Raw genomic sequence first — 17,394 nt, 5'->3', positions numbered from 1 at the left:
TCCCTTGACTTCTATCATCTATCCACCTCTTGGTGACTTTTCCAAATTCATTGGGCACTTTGGCACCCATCTCTTGGCTTTGCCTAAATTCTTGTTATCGTATGGGGGAATTCTATTGATCACATGGATGACCAATTCAATTTCTTAGTCAAAACCTTCTGTGACTTCCTCAACTCCAGTGACCTTCACCTCTACAATACTTCTGTTATAAGGAATTGATCAGACTTGTATGCAAAGACAGACGTTTTGTCCTGAGCAAATTTTATAAATTGCAGTTGACCCTTAAACAACACTGGTTTGAACTGCATAGGTCCACTTGTGTGTAGATATTTTTCAATAGTAAATACTGCAGTGCTGCATGATCTGTAGATGCAAATATGTAAGAACTGAGGACTTGGAGGAAGCATGAATACAGAGGGCCAACTATAAGTTATATGTGGATTTTCCACTGTACAGAAGGTTGATGCCCCTAAACCCTGTTTTATTCAAGGGTCAACTGTATCATTTTCTAATTTATGATTGCCATTTTGATTTCCTATTTAACCCAGGAATGTTTAGGAGAATGTGCTTTGTCATGGGTTGTGTTTATTTCTAGTTCGTTTTTTACTAGTTTAATTTAATTCAAGTAAAATTCTGAAGACTGTTATATTTCAATTAAAAAAAAATATGACTGAGATCTTTTTCTTTGTAGTGTAGATATATGATCAGTTTTTGTAAATTTTCCATAAATATCTTTTTACATGTATATTCTATTTGTCAGATTCAGCATGTAGCTATTAGACCAAACTTTACATTTATATTATTTAGTCATTTATATTCTTATGCTTTTTGTATAGTTCATCAGTGAAAGACAGAGAACTTCAGTCCTAAATTATTTAGTTTATAAAAATTTATTCTTTTATAGCTTCATCATGGATTATAATTTGATCACTTTGCCCCATTTAATGCCTCTTGCCTTGAATTTTTGCCTGATATTGATATTTATAATCCATGCCTTCTTTGTGCTTGGTGTATCTGTCACTTTATTTTTAATCCTATCTGTGTTAAATACTTATCTTTATAAACAGTATTTGGTTGTATTTCTAGATAACTGACATACTTAATTTCACTTATATTACTTTGTACTTTTATTTGGGAATTTCCTTATTATATTTTTCCCACCTACCCCTTATATTTTGCCATTCTCAAATGTTCTTTATTTAAGCATTTTTTAATAGAGTAATTTGGAAGTTATATATCCTCTGTTTTCATTTTGGAATAGTATCCTCTAAAATAAATAAGCTAGAGAGATAACTGAATGAACCTGTATTTCTCTACTAACATTAAAAATGAAACAGAATGTGTTGACTCACCTTGTGAGATTCAATATGATTCTCTCCTCTGTTTATTTAAATTTCTCCCTCCAACCCCTCCTGGCTATTATTTTTATTTCAATAACATTTGGGTTTCTTTTTTCAATAATAAGTGCTGACATTTGCATTGTTTATAATGTCAGCAAAGTCATACAATACTTTTTAAAATGCCATGTCTTTGCTATATTTGAGTTCTTTATTTTATTTGGCTAGTTGGAGTGCTTAGGAAGGTAAGTTGGTGTCCTTCGCTTACTACCTCCAATGACTTCCCACCTATCCTTCAAATTTTAATTCTTTTGCCACATCCTCTAAGAAACCTTTCGTGGCCTCTGCATCTTAAACTTGATCACTCTATCCTTTGTGCTACTGCTGTACCATTTAAAAATGCAGGCATTTTCTTACAGCATGAGTTTTTTATAATTCCAGTGGGATGTGATTTGACCTTTTAATTAGAGAATATGGTTTATTCTTTGTATATGGCTTTTGGTTAAAACTAAATCTCAATTAGGCACTAATACCATAAGTAGCAACAAGAAAACCACACATTTTCATAGTCATAGCTGTTTTGAGCAATGTTGTACTGTTTTCATCATAGCAATGGGAAAAAAAGGTGATAGCAGCATGTCACAAGTTCTGCACTGAAAAGAAAAGAAAGGACATACTTTGAGCAAAATGCAGATTTAATGAAAGGATTCAGTAATAACTAGATTTTATAACTGAACTCTTGTCTTAGTCCATTTGGGCTGCTATAACAAAATATCATAGATTGGGTACTTTATAAACAACAGAAATTTGTTCCTCACAGCTCTGGAGGCTGGAAGCCTGAGATCAGGGTGTCAGCATGGTCGGGTGAGGACCGTCTTCTGGGTCACAGACTTTTCATTGTATTCCTTACATGGTGAAAGGGGACAAGGGAAGTCTTTTGGGTCTCTTTTATTTTATTTTATTTTTTTTGCGGTACGTGGGCCTCTCACTGTTGTGGTCTCTCCTGTTGCGGAGCACAGGCTCTGGACGCACAGGCTCAGCGGCCATGGCTCACGGGCCTAGCCGCTCTGCGGCATGTGGCATCTTCCCAGAGCGGGGCACGAAGCCGTGTACCCTGCTTTGGCAGGCAGACTCTCAACCACTGCGCCACCAGGGAAGCCCTCTTTGGGGTCTCTTTTATAAGGGCATTAATCTCATTCATGAGGACTCTGCCCTCGTAACCTAATCACCTCCCAAAGGCCCCACTTCCATCACATTGGGAATTAGGATTTCAACTTATCAATTTTGAGGGACACAAACATTCATACCATAGCAATCCTTATTACTTAAACATACATATATATACCTTAATTTCTAAAATTTCCACTGCAGAAATAACTTTTTTAAATAGACTAAAATTCTCTGACCCTAACTGAAACAATCGTTTTAATGCAATTTATAATGATCCAGAATTTCTTCAGAATGCTACCAGTTTGTGTTATTATTTATTTATATATTTACTGTCCATATTTTATGAAATTCCTTCAAGGTAGAGACTATGTTCTCATCATTTTTTCATCTCTAGCTTCTAGCACATTGTCTGGAACATACTGAGAATTTAAAATATGTTAACTGAAAGGCCATAAATGAGAGGGTTTCTGTCTCCTGTTGTAGCCCGTATTGATCACTCTGGCTTGTTATCTTGTTCCATTCATTTTGAGCTTTGGTCATATACTAACTTATGTAAGATGGGATGGTCCCATTTTATGGAAAGAAGGTGATCTGGAGGAGACACATAATTCAGACCTTAAATAATTCAAGACTAGTTTTCCAAAAGTAATGAATGTAAAATGTGTTGAGGGAGCATAGGTGAGTAGGGACGGTGGGTGATTACATTCATGTTCTAAGTCGGTAAACCCATAATCATTGTAACATACCTATGCCTTGATGTTGCATTTTTTTCTCAGCATTTTCTGTTATATTTGCAGAGGACAATTGCTTAAATTAATAGCACAGCATGTTATTGCAGTTGTTTGGCTTACTGAGTTGCATTTTTTAGCACCTGTAAATTCCATTCCAAGGTTAACTTTCAGGAATATTTTTTCAGCACCAGCACTACCACTCTAAAACTGTTTAAGTAAAATAGTTTTAAGATAATAAAAACTGTATTAAAATTTAACAATAGTAATGTTTGAATAATAGCTTAAGAGTAAACAAAATGAATGTATTTTATAAACATGGTACAAATAAAGTATGGTGGGTATTTTTATTTACCAGCTAAAGTGGCAATAACTTAAACACAGGTTATGTTCACACTTTCTTGCAGCTTTAAAAATTGTTGACACAATTTTTATGGAGGAAGGAATTATTATTTAAAATTTTGCCTATATTAAGTATATATTATAAATGCATAAAATGCAATCACATTATATCAATAAAATTATATGGGTACATTATTTTCTCAACTAAGTTGCAAGCTTCTTGAAGAAACAGACTGTTAGAATTATTTTGGGTATATCTTAGATTGACACCTAGAGGCTATTCATTTAGCCTGTGCTCTTGTGGAGTATGGCTGTAAATCATTAGTAACTGACAAAGTATATCTTCCGAAATTACAGACTTTACTAGAAGTAAAAGTAAATTCATGGTATATATATTTAGATTGATCACAAGCCCCTACTCTGTCTGTCTGAGACAGAATTCACTACTAACTGGATACAGGGACTGGCTCTTAGGCAGGAACCGAACCTTTTATTGAAGTTACCTGTATAGATGTCTTCTGCAGAGGTGCAGCACCCATGAATGGGCAGTTGGAAAAATCACTGAAATGTAGCGGGAGTGATTGACCTTGGAGTTGGAAAAACAAAGCCTTTGAATGGAAAGTTTACTGTAGCTGGTATTAGAAATAATATATGGTTTCAAAACAATGCCTCCATCTGTATGGCAACTTCACAATGCTTGAACCAGTTTTTGGTGATTTGACCATCTTTGGGATTCATGTTCAATTTCTGAATACACACCAACAGAAAGGGGGGAAAAAGAAAGACATTCTGCATAAGTGACAGAGTCCTACTGAATGTAGCTCAGAAAATTAGGTTTAAATGGAACAGTTTACAACAGAGCATTATTGGGGAAACCAGACATCATGAGACACCTGAAAGACCCCTGGTATACTTATAATTGTGGCAAAGATCAGCAAGAATTCTAGTTAGGCATTCAGACTCACAGGACCTGAATAGCCCAAACTTAGTGTTAGATTCATTTAGGAGGATATTGGACAGGAAACAGCATTCAGCAGAGCATTCCTCTTTCACTGGAGTTTTCATGGCAGCCTAGGTACTGTTCTTTGACCTCTCCCCCAAATGACAACTTGGGTACAAGGATACAAGATCCACATAGTTAGGAGCGGGAATTACCTTGACTTAGAATCTTCATGTTGCACAAGAGCTGATATCTTTTGTAATAGTTTGATAGATATAGTTTTCAGGGTCCCTGTAAGGGACATGCTCAGTTATGAGAGTCTCCACAATTAGAGAAGCTCAAGCTATGGCCTTCCATCAGGCATATAGTCCATTTAGAGTCCTCCCATCCAGATGCAGTTTATAAATCAGGATTTATTTTTACCATAAGCATGTTGCCTGGTGTTTGTTAATCCTTTTCCTATAGTTGGTAAAGTTAATTCAGGAGTAGGAAGAGAGAGTGACATATTGGCCACCTTCAGGGAACAGACTCTTACAGCACAGATGGTAGTAGAGGAGATAACAGTTCATGTTTGAGGATCTTAGTAGTGGAGATAACAGTTCATATTTGAGGATCTAGAGTTGATTATAGTATGACTCAGCCCTCTGAGATTAAATGTCCTACTTGCTAGGGCTCTGAATGGGGATAAATAGGTCTCTTTTCTCAGATTAAAAGGGTCCTCAGAATAAACTTGGGGCCCTGGTCAGAAAATACATCCATTAATTTGCTTCTGGTTTTTACTTGGGCATTTACTCTCCAGTACCTAGGAGACTGATTAACAAAATCATAGAATTGCTGTGGACTCTATAAAGTAAAATAATTTAAAATGGCCACATATTTTGGAGATCTGTGTGAAGGATGAGAATTTCTGGAATACTGCATCTGTTATCTAGGTTTTAAGGTTGGAAAATAGGGTAGAAGCAGAGAGGTGGGGCATTTCTAGTCCCTTGAGCTAAAAGTATGTAAGGTACAAGCTACCTCTTTCTTAAAGGAGTTTGAGACCCTAGGGTGAGAGACTGAAGAAAGCAAGAGTATCTCTTCCCAATGTTTAGAACTCAAATGTGTCAACTCAGAGAATAGTAGAAGTGGCAGAAGATAGAGATTACAAATTCAGCCTACTTTCTATATCACGCTTAATCCCCAATGCTGCTTTGTTTGTACTAAGAACAATTGAACATTCTCTGGCACCCCTTACAAGACTCTGGAAGAATTCTGTGGATACTGAGAGCCCATCTGACAGGGTCAGGATGGAAGTAAGAGCTCTGAAGGAGAAGTTAGAAGCTCCCCAATATTATTTAGGGAAGGAGCCAGGAGATAATTAATATTTAAATACCAATATGCATTCTTTAAGGGCTTATCCTAGGAATGCAATGTCGGTTTAACCATATTAACAGAATAAAGGAGAAAAACCATGTAATCATCGTAATAGATGCAGAAAGGAGCATTTGAAGAAATTCAATACCGAGTTTCTCAGCAAAGTTTTAATGTAAAGGAATTTCTTCATTTTGATAAATAGCATCTGTGGTGAGCTACAACTAACATCATATTTAATGATGAAACACAGAACACTTTTCCTCCAAAGATTGGGATCAAGGCAAGGATGTTTGCTGTCACCACTTTCATTCAGTATTATACTTAGCAAAGGCACATGATGCAAAATCAATATAGAAAATTTATATTTTTATATATGAACAACAAACATTTGGAAGATGAAATTAACAAAACAATTTCATTTACAATGGAGGCTAAAAGTAACATAGACTACTTAGAAATAAATTTAACAAAAGATGTGGAAAAACCTCTACCCTGAAAACTATATTACTGAAGGTAATTAAAGAAGGTCTTAATAAATAGAGATTCTCTGTTCATAGATTAGAGAACTCAATATTGTAAAGATGTTACTTTTTCCCAAATCTATAGATTCTACTCAGTGCCATTCATAATCCTAGCAGGTTTTTTTAAAAAATAGAAATTGAAAAGCTGATTCTAAAATATAATTGGAAATGCAAAGGAACTGAATAGCCAAAATAATCTTGAAAAAGAACAGAATTGTTAATACTATCTGACATCAAGATTTACTGTAAAGCTATAATAAATCAAGATAGTGTGGTACTGGCATAGGATAGACAGATGAGTGGAACAAAACAAAATCCTAAAATAGACCCAAACTTATCTGGTCAATTAATTTTTAGCAAAGGTGCAGCATAATTCAGTAGAGAAAGGAAAATATTTTCAACAGATCATGCTGAAACACCTAGATGTCGATATGGAAAAAATGAGCATCAATTCCTACACATACACAAACATTAATTCAAGGTAGATCATGGACCTAAATGTAAAAGCTAAAGCTATAAAACTTCTGAAAAATAAAAAAATATATTTGTGACCTGAGAGTGAGCACAGGGTTCTTACATTCTTACACAAGACACAGAAAGTAATAACCATGAAAGAAAAATTTGATGAATTAGACTTTATCAAAATTTTAAATGCATGGTTATTGAAATAGACCATTAAGAAAATGTATGTGCAAGTTACAGACTAGAAGAAAATATTCATAAAGTATATATCTGACACAGGCTTGTATCCAGAATAGATTTTTTTTAATGTCCTACAACTCAATAATAATAATAATAATAAAAGACAACCCTATTTTTTTTTTTTTGTAATGGGCAAGGATTCAAACCTGTTGTTCACAAAGAAAGATACACCATTGGCCAGTAAGCATATGAAAATGTTCTCAGTGTCACTTGTCATCAGGGAAGAGCAAATTAAAATCATCATGAAACACAACTCCACACCCACCAGAGTGGTTAAAATTTAAAAGACTGGCAATAAATTCTAAATGTCAGTAAGGATGTAGACCAAATGGAACTCTCATCCATTGTTCATGGAGAGTATAATGGTAAGATCACTTAGGAAGTTTTTTATAACACTAAACATATACCTACCTTCTGACCCAGCAATTCCACTCCTTGATATTTATCCAAAAGAAATGAAAACATATATCCACAAAAAGACTAGTACAAAAATATTCATAATATTTTTATTCATAACAGCCCCAAACTGGAAACAGCTCACGTGTATGTACATCAACAGGAGAATGACTAAACTGTATTATATTTGTGAATGGAATACTATTCAGCAATAAAAATGAGCTATTGATGCATTCAACAACATGGATATATGTCAAAACCATTATACTGAATGAAAGAGGATTTACATAAAAGAGTATATACTGTATGATTCCATTTACGTGGTGTTCTGGAAGAGGCAAAAGTAATCCTATATTACAAATGAGAATAGTTATAGCTGGTGGGTTTTGGGATTGACTGAAAAGAGGCATGAGATTTTTTTATTGTGGGGTGTGTGTGATGCAGTGTTCTTCCTCTTGTGTCACGTGGGTGTATACATTTGTCAAAATTCATTGAATTGTACAGTTTAATATTTGTGCCTTTCATATATGTGCATAAGTAAAATACTGGAAGGTTAACGTAAAAGTTATAATAAATATGTTAGATTAGTAAGAAAATGAATGATTTCAACTTTCTGATTTATTGATCTACTGTGTGATAGCTAATCTTCAAAGATTGTCCTCCAATGAAACAAGCCTCCCAATATTCATGCCCTTTTATAGTCTCCTCCCTGTCTTCTGTGCTGGCCCTGTAAATCACTTTTAACCAGTAGAATGCAGTGGGGAAGTGACACTTTGTAACTTCTAAAGCTAAGTTATAAAATGCCTTGTAGCTTCTACCTGGGACTCTTCTAGTGCATTCTCTGGGGGATACCAGCTGCCATGTAAAAAGTCCATCTACCCCAAGATTGCTATGCTGAGAGGACCCCCAAACTACCCATATGGACAGGCCACTTGAGAGAGAGAGAGAGAGAGAGAGAGAGAGAGAGAGAGAGAGAGAGAGAGAGAGAGAGAGATGCCTAGCCAGCCCCCAATTGTTCCTGCCTCTCAGCTGAAACACCAAACATGTAAGTGAAGAAACCATTTTGGACGTCCAGCCCAGTTCAAGCTTTGGATGACTTTGTCTCAAGCCACCATCTAACTGCAGTAAACTACTCAGCTGAGTGCATTAACCCATAGAACTGTGAGAGGTAATCATTTGTTTTTAGCCACCAAATTTTAGGTTGGTAGCTTAAACTATAACATTTCTAGAGATAAATGAAATATATTGTAGATAGATACATATATATGCATAGATATGTAGACAGACATAAGATAAACACAGATTAAAAACACACAATTGCTAAAATTTAAATATAAGGTATATGTCTTTCTCCCTTTATAAAAAATTACAGCAAGTGTTATGACTTTCATTCAGTTCATTCATTCATTTACAATATGACTTGCTAAAGGGATTGAAAATCACATTATTAAACCTGTTAGTTATATACATAAATCAAATATTTATGGGCTCAAGCCCATGAGAAAAGTAACATCTTTGGGAACTTGATCTCTATTAAGAAGTTGCAGTGTTACTTAGACCATCTTAAAGTGAGATATACCTGTACTGAATCTTATTATACTTTGGAGAGAAGAATGAGGATGCTGCAAGATTTGCAGGTATGTTCTAGCTCTAGGCAGACCCTCCCACACCCTGCCCTTTTAACTCCACTACAGACTTTCTTAAAAGAAAAACCCACGTACTTTTTGTGACACCACTTCCATCCCCCTGTTTTGGTTCAGTGTGATAATCTCTGGTGGTCAATTTCTATCTTCTTTTGCCTTCCTCATGTAAAGAAGAGTCTCAAATTACTTGACCCTGTGCTTCGATTGCCTGCCCCTAATTTAGTTTTCCTTCTTATTCTCACCAGTGTGAAGCAAGTCCAGATTGACACACTGTTATGATGACTAAATGCTACACTACAGGTTTATTGCTCAGTTTGAGTAGTGCTAGGGTAGAAATCATTTTGTGCTATTATATAGCATTATTAGCATTTTCCAAAGTGTAAATTTTTGGTGAAACAAGGCTTTAATTAGTAAGAAGTATTATATAAATATGTTGGGCCAGGGAATTTTTTTGGTCAGGGTGGTATATTACTGGGAAAGCATCCCACTTAAAAAAAATTCTGGGAATAAATTTGTGTTGTAAATCTTCTTTTAAATTTTTAATTTTTGTTTTTCTGATTATACATGTAAAACACATTGGCTGCAAGAAATTTGGAAGTAACAGAAAAGTACTTTTTTAAAAGGAGAAATACATAACAAAATTATGTATTTTAAGCTGTGCACCCACATATGCAAATGCCAATTAAATTATTTTCGTAAGTTTCACAGACACCTGTAGCTTGGTATGGCCAAACTGAGTAGCCCCCACTGCAGTGCTAGAACTAATGTCCACACAGTCACCCAAGACACAAACTTTGCATATATTCTAGATTCCTCTCCCCATCCCCCATGTCAAATTAACCATCAAAGCTTTCTTCTTAATCTATTCTTTAATTAGCAAATATTTACTGAGTGCCTCCCTTCATGGAGCGGTAATGCTAAACTACTCATCTTTTTGCTTCCGATCCTGTTTTTTTCAAGTGCAGCTACCATGTTGCTCCTGGAATGATGTTTCTAAACTATACATTTGATCTTACTATGGATTCCCAGAGCTTTCAGAGTAAAGTTCACATTGTTTATTTTGGTCACTATAACCTTCATGGTAGGACATTTGCCAACCTCATCTCATTCCATTCCCCATCCCTGGTATCTTAAACCCCAAACAACTTGCTGTTCCTCAAGTATATCATGTTCTCATTCGCCTCCCTTTCATCGTTGTGAAATGCCCTCCAGTTTCTCCTTTATTTTAATAATAATAGTAATGTCTATTTGTCTTATTTTCACTCAATAAATCCTCCTTGAATAAATCTATGAGGGCTTCCTGACCTCAGACTGAGTTGTGTGCCTTTCTTCTAGTTTCAAATACCCTACGATACAGTCATAACAAATATCATATTTATCATACACTGTATATAGCTTTACTTGTCTGTCCCCCCAAAATATAATAGGTACTTGAGAAATGTTTCTTATATAGGTAAATGGTATTTCTTTGGAGATTGCTTCTTTTTATGATTTGGATGGAGATTTATTTGCATACTAAATAAGAGGAGCATTACCTTTTCACTTAATATGAATGAAAATTCTAGAAGCAGAAGTTCTAGGTGTTAAGTAAGGATTTATTTAAGCTATGGATAAATAGGGAAAGCTAGGATAGGAAGGACAACTTGTCATCAGTGAGAAGAATGGAAATAAGAAATTACTTTGGGTTAATTAATGAGGAAGTGGTCATTAGTGGTTTTATTTGTTTATTTTTTTATCAGTGGTTTTAGGTATCACCAAAAGCATGGTGGGGGGAAGGGAATATTCTAAACATTCAGAAAAATTACAATGTAAATAATTTAGTCATGTAATTCAGTCATCTTGATAGTATTTAAATAAATGCCCACATTGTACCTAAAAGTTTATAATGGAACGATAATAATGTTTTGAAGGTAAGAACCAAGTTTATAATTTCTTCAGTATTCCCTCTATTGCTCATTATATAAGGTGCTTAAGTAAATTATTTCTACTCTCATTGAGATTACATCTAAGAATATTAAATAACTAAAATGTGTAAAGAAAACTACAAATCTTTGAACATTATTTTAAAATATTTTAGCCTCATAGTTACACATCTGGGAATACAGTGCAAATAAATGATACTAATATACATGATAAAATGTGAATATTAATAATAATACCTCAGGATATTTATGAGAATTAACTCATAACATATGCAGAGCCCTTTCCACTGCTTAATAAATGTTAACTGTTATTAATATTTCTTTTTTCATATTTTTGAAGTTAAAAATAAACCATCTGCAAATTTTAAAAAATACAAAACTAGTAATGAATTTAAAAAATCAGTCATGCATTGGTAATCACATAGGATAGATTCTCTTCATTATACTTCCCTGAAAATTACAAAGTTACAGTGACTACTAGTCGGGGGTAAAAGATCTAATTTAAGAATAAACTCTGCCTACTGAGGAATTTGCTAGGTTAGTTTGAGTCAGAATGGGATTTAAACTATTGGCAGGATAAAATGGAAGAAGATACTTTATAAAGGTTGACTAACTCTTATTATTCACATTCAGATTACGAGTTCAGTTGGTATTGTGTTTACTCTTTATTTTCTATGATTTACTTTGACTATCTCAAGCATTTTTATTCATGCAAAATATATTTCTCATTCAGACAAGGGAAATGAATGTCAGTTTTTCATATGTATTTGGCTCAAAGATCTATACGACAATACACATTTCTGATCACCTAATATTCTAGTAGTCATTTGTCTGTTTCTGTATTAATTTCTATCTTTATCAATGGTAAATTCCATGAGGACAATACTATGTTTTTTTCATCCTTATGTTCCAAGCATGGTACTTGGCACAGGATGATAAACAAGTATTTGTTCAACAACAAATGAATAGATGAAGGCAACCTTATTACAACTGTGTATTTTATTATTTGGTTCACATAAAATTTAGAATGTGTACTTAGATTTACAGTGTTAAAAACAGCATTTTAATGCTGAATTTATAACTATTGTCTATTTCTAACCATTTTCTTTATTTTCCACGGAATGATCTGGATCTATTTGGTTTGTCCTAATGCCTAAGTTATTCCCAGGTTTTAAATTTGGAAGCAGCAAGGATTAACTAGAATACTCTAGTAGGTTCTTATTATTTTATTCCAAGCTCATTTTCACCCAGTGAACCATAATTTCACATATTCAGAGTTGTCCACAATATGTATGACTCATTTTAAAAAATTCTGTTTATGCTCAAAATGAATTTTTATTTTAAGGTTTTTCTACCTGTTCCTATCTTTTTTATTCTGTCTCTTACTGGCTAAATTATAAGATATCCTAAAGCAAACACTCATGAGTTCCCTTAAAAGAACAAATTCCCTAGAAAGCAGGAGTAGAAAATACCTATTGCCTGCTTTTCTTATTTTGTGCTGATTTTTAAAATTCTAGAATATGAACAAGTGCTTATTATGTTCATGATTCATGTAGATATATTCTTAAAACTTATAGTTTAAATTTAGACTATTACAAAACAAATAGCACATATTTTCTATTGTATCAGATGATATTTCTTATTCTGTTTTTAATGCATGCATTTAAAGGCCTATTTTACAAATGCAGAATGTGAAAGCCAATGTCAGCTTCTCAGGTTATTATCTTTGTTTTGTGTTTGTTAACATAGTTGTTATAGTACTAATATAAATTTTAATTTTTAAAATGTTTTCTATTTTAAAATATGAGTATAGCATAACTTTCAGTAAAATACATCTGTTATAGTTCATCAAAAATAACATCCTCTGAATGTATTCTCTTGATTAACCAAACATCCCCTCTCTTTGTCTTTTTGAGTAACAGCATGCTTCTGTGGCTCTTTAATTAAATGACCTTACCTTACATTTGTCTCGACTGGCTTCTGTTTACAGAAATTGTAAACCAATTGAATGCTCTGAGCAGCTTAGATGAAGATCAAGATGACTGCATAAAGCAAGCAAATATGCCTTCAGCTAAATCAGCCAGTTCCTCTGAAGGTCTAAGAGCTTTCTTCCTTTCTTTCTGCTTCTGATTGCTTGTATTTATTGTGACCTGCTACCTCTTGACTTCTGTCTGTACTTAGCTGTCAGTTTTGTCTTTGTGCTTTTCCTTTAATAAATTTTCTTTGGTAATTTGTAGTGCACCAACAGGCAACAACATACCAGAACTTATCATCTTTAGCAAAGCCTGTATCAGGATCCTTGATAGGCAGTGATTTTAAAACATCTTATAATAACTGGTCGTATAACATGACAGTATTTCTTTAGTTAGCTTATATATTGTAACAACATTGTTTTATAAATATTTGCTTATATTAAATCAATTTGAATTATTCATATTTAGGAGTGAAGGATGTTTTTTTCTCAAAATCTATGTTAGTACTTTTTTATTGGATCAAATTAGATTGAGCTAAAAGTTTCTCTAGTTCATTATCTGATATTTTCCAGTTCATGTGTTTGTTTTCTTTTATTTGAATATGTTGGTATGCTACAAAATACTTGAATGGCATTCTGTCATTGGTAAAATGCTGTATCTTATTATTTGCAGGTATTATTAGTATGAATTTTTACAATTTGAGATATTTCATGAATGAATGACAATTATGCTTAACTGTAACCACAGTGAACTGACACGTATGTTTATTTTCAGAGCTTATCAACAAACTTAACTTTTTGGATGAAGCAGAAAAGGACTTGGCCACTGTGAATTTAAATCCATTTGGTGATCCTGATGTAGCAGAATTAAATCCATTTGGAGATACTGACTCAGAAGGTAGCAAGTTTTTTTCTTTACTTTTAAAGTCTTTGTGTATTGTCAAGTTCTCTTGAAGTGTAAAGGCAGGGAGAGATTTTGTTTTTAAAGACTTGAAAATTTTGTTTATAGTGACAATATTATTTATTCAGTACCAATTGCAGTTGATTAGCAATTCTGGGTAGCTTCCACTGGATTGTTTTTAAAGAAAAAGGGAAGCCTTACATAGACATTTATTTGGGGCTTATTTTTAAATTCTTTGTTAGTTTGGTCAAATAGTAAAGCTCTAATGTTAGAGATAACAGTATTTTATCTAGCTGGCATGCAGTAAAGTCTCATTAGTTTGGCCTACCAAGGAAGGTCAGGTTGTGGGACATTACCCATATTAGGGTGGTGGAGGTAGCCATTTCTCTCTATACAGCTTCTCGGCCCTCACACCTCAGTGTGATGAGCCCCTCCACTCCCAACTCCCTGTCTCTGGCTGAGAATTACTCTTAGTAACGAAAGTAAATTGTGCATGTGAATGTCACAGAACAGAAAGAAGTTTGAGGACCACTCCTGTCATATATACAACATGTAAGAAATAAAACCATGTATTTTTTTCATGAGTCATTTTTCTTATCAAGTAGTTTCAAACTATTAAAGCTTAGAAAAGAGCTGTTGAAGAAGACCTCTGTTTAATTAAACTCTGCTCCAAGTAAATGCCAGAATGATTAACCCCTGTTTACATCTTTTAGACTGCTCTTATGAAATCTTCGTGAGCTTTAAAGAATTTTGCTACTGCCTGTCATGGTGAAAAGTGAGGTTTCAACTTAAGCATTCACTCTATTTGTGCAATATCATTTCATAATCCACTTCTGAAAGTAATGGAAGGAGAAGAACTCCCATTAGTTTCTCCCTTCTTACCAAATTCTAAATTAGTAAGTTTAGATTAATGAGATTTTATTTTGTTTGTGACCTATTTTATTTTATTTTTTAAAAAATTATTTTATTTATTTATTTATTTTTGGCTGCATTGGGTCTTCGTTGCTGTGCGTGGGCTTTCTCTAGTTGCAGTGAGCAGGGGTTACTCTTCTTTGCAGTTCATGGGCTTCTCATTTCGGTGGCTTCTCTTGTTGCGGAGCATGGGCTGTAGGCGCGCGGGCTCAGTAGTTGTGGTACATGAGCTCAGCAGTTGTGGCGCGTGGGCTTAGTTGCTCTGCGGCATGTGGGATCTTCCTGGACCAGGGGTCGAACCCATGTCCCCTGCATTGGCAGGTGGATTCTTAACCACTGTTCCACCAGGGAAGCCCTGCGACCTATTTTATTTTAACATATTTTAAATCTTAACGGTTACAGTACATTTTAAAAGTAATCTGGTTCAGCTGCCTCTTTTCATAGATTAAGGAGCTGAGGCCCAGAGGAATTAAGTGATTTGAAGAAGAGCTTTAGGTAAATGGAGGTGTAGTTGGAGCTAAGATTGCTAATCAAGTGTCTTCTTTTGACCACAAAGCTTCTCAATTGCATACTAAATACATCTGAGTACACTGAGTTAAAAAAATTACTAAAATATTTTGAGATATGTGTATTTGAGCTTTTCATTTCAAAATCAAATAACTAATTTTTAAAAATATATGTGTGTCTTTTCTAAGGTATAGAAAGGAGTAGCAGATAACATATATATTGTATTTCTGTTTTGGAGAGGTTAAGCGAGGTTAGCCAACCTGATTCAGAAACTTCAATCATGCCTATAGAGCTAAGGAAAAACTTGACCACCAGTATTCTCTTTAAATATATACTTATTGGAGACTTTAGAATAAGTATTTTCTATTAGAAGAACACTTATTTTTCTAGAAATAATTTATTAATTTTTATTGATTAAAAACATGCATCCTCAAGTAACAAAAGTAGTTAAGAAAGAAAAAAATGTGTTACAGTTGTTTAGATGGTTTTTGTTTACTTTTACAATTTCAGTTCTCCTCTTAGTTAGATTCGTGACATTCTGTGCTTCAGTGACCCATTTGGAAAGTTACTAAATGTATTTGTTAGCTTTTATATAAAACTGTCTCATCTTAAACTCTCCTTTGTTGCTATTGTGTCATCTTCAAATCTTGCTCTATAGTTTGAATACTTTCTTACTTTTGGTTTTGTAACTGATGAAATTGCTTGGATCAATTTTTGTAATCCTCTACCTGAAAGTAAAAATAAAAAGCTTATTTCCATTGACAGGTTTTGTCAGTTTCTTAAGCATTTGAGACTTGGTATTTGTTAATAAAAAAATTGAATAGGTAAAAACTCTGTAGTCTCTTCTCCTACAGAGAAAAGATAATGCTTCATTTAGATTATTATAAAGATTATAGTGGTGTTTGAGTGTTATCCTGGTCTGACAAAAGATAAAGTTACTGAGTCTCTTCTCTAGCATAGGCTGTATTTAAATTCATTTCAGTGTTGATTTATTATGATTTTATGAATTCTCTTTCATACTTTATAATTGTTTCACCATGGCGTACAGAATTTCAACTCAGAGTTATTTTGTTTTATTTATTTTTTCAATATAAAGACAAAATAAGTTTTCTGGGCTAATGTCTAAAGTATAAGTAAAAGTAGTTTGACTCTAAAATATAAAAATCATAAATATATGTCAATCAAGAGATTTTTCTAATAATTGGATTAAATTGTTTGAAATGTCACTTATAAAACAGTTATTTTTCTTGAAGATTTTAAAACTCATTTTCTGCCTTCTTCTCCTAGAGTATTTTGTTAGAGTTGCTTGGCATAATTAAAATTACTTTTGAACTGTTCTGGGGTTATCGGCTTTTTGAAACTTTTTTCCAATTTGGTTAAATATTTATATTAGTGGGCTTCCCTGGTGGCACAGTGGTTGAGAATCCGCCTGCCGATGCAGGGGACACGGTTCGTGCCCCGGTCCAGGAAGATCCCACATGCCGCGGAGCGGCTGGGCCCGTGAGCCATGGCCGCTGAGCCTGCGCGTCTGGAGCCTGTGCTCCGCAACGGGAGAGGCCACAACAGTGAGAGACCCGCGTATCACACACACAAAAAAAATTTATATTAGTAAAATACAAATTTTAAACAGTTTTTTGCTGGTGTTTTTTTTTTTTTTTTTTTTTTTTTTGGCTTCTTCACATGGCTTAGGGATCTTAGTTCCCTGACCAGGGATTGAACCTGGGCCCACAGCAGTGAAAGCACAGAGTCCTAACCACTGGACCACCATGGAACTCTGCCTCATTTTTGTTTTAAAATATTAATAAACATAAAAGTAAAAGAAAAAGCCTGGTACTAAGCATTCCATAAGTATTGTTGGAGGACATGACATTGTTGTAGTGCTTTTTGTGCTGTAAAGTCAGAGTTTTATTTTTAAAAGTACCTTTGTTTTCAAATTGAAATTTGAAATAGTAAAATTTAGAATTTAGTGGAACACATCTGCTTCTCAGTATGATTTTTTCCGGACGCGCAGGCTCAGCGGCCATGGCTCACGGGCCCAGCCACTCCGC

The 17,394-nt window shown here is 34.2% G+C and overlaps 1 protein-coding gene across 13 annotated transcripts in view; it reads left to right on the top strand.

Moving 5' to 3' along the window:
• Positions 1–17,394, top strand: part of EHBP1 (EH domain binding protein 1) — a 346,379-nt gene that overhangs the window by 139,065 nt on the left and 189,920 nt on the right. For 7 of the 13 annotated variants that reach the window (XM_067007538.1, XM_067007534.1, XM_059079591.2 and 4 more), the window contains exon 8: positions 13,802–13,924. In XM_067007538.1, coding sequence (XP_066863639.1) covers positions 13,802–13,924 — 123 coding nt within the window. Of the gene's footprint in view, positions 1–13,044; positions 13,150–13,801; positions 13,925–17,394 lie in introns of all 13 variants that reach the window. The other 6 variants (XM_067007532.1, XM_067007536.1, XM_067007533.1 and 3 more) reach the window with 1 other exon arrangement.

This window comes from Kogia breviceps, chromosome 11, assembly GCF_026419965.1.
Source record: "Kogia breviceps isolate mKogBre1 chromosome 11, mKogBre1 haplotype 1, whole genome shotgun sequence".
NCBI classification, from domain to species: domain Eukaryota; kingdom Metazoa; phylum Chordata; class Mammalia; order Artiodactyla; family Physeteridae; genus Kogia; species Kogia breviceps.
Note: the sequence above shows the minus strand (reverse complement) of the source record. Positions and strands in the feature narration are given on the sequence as shown.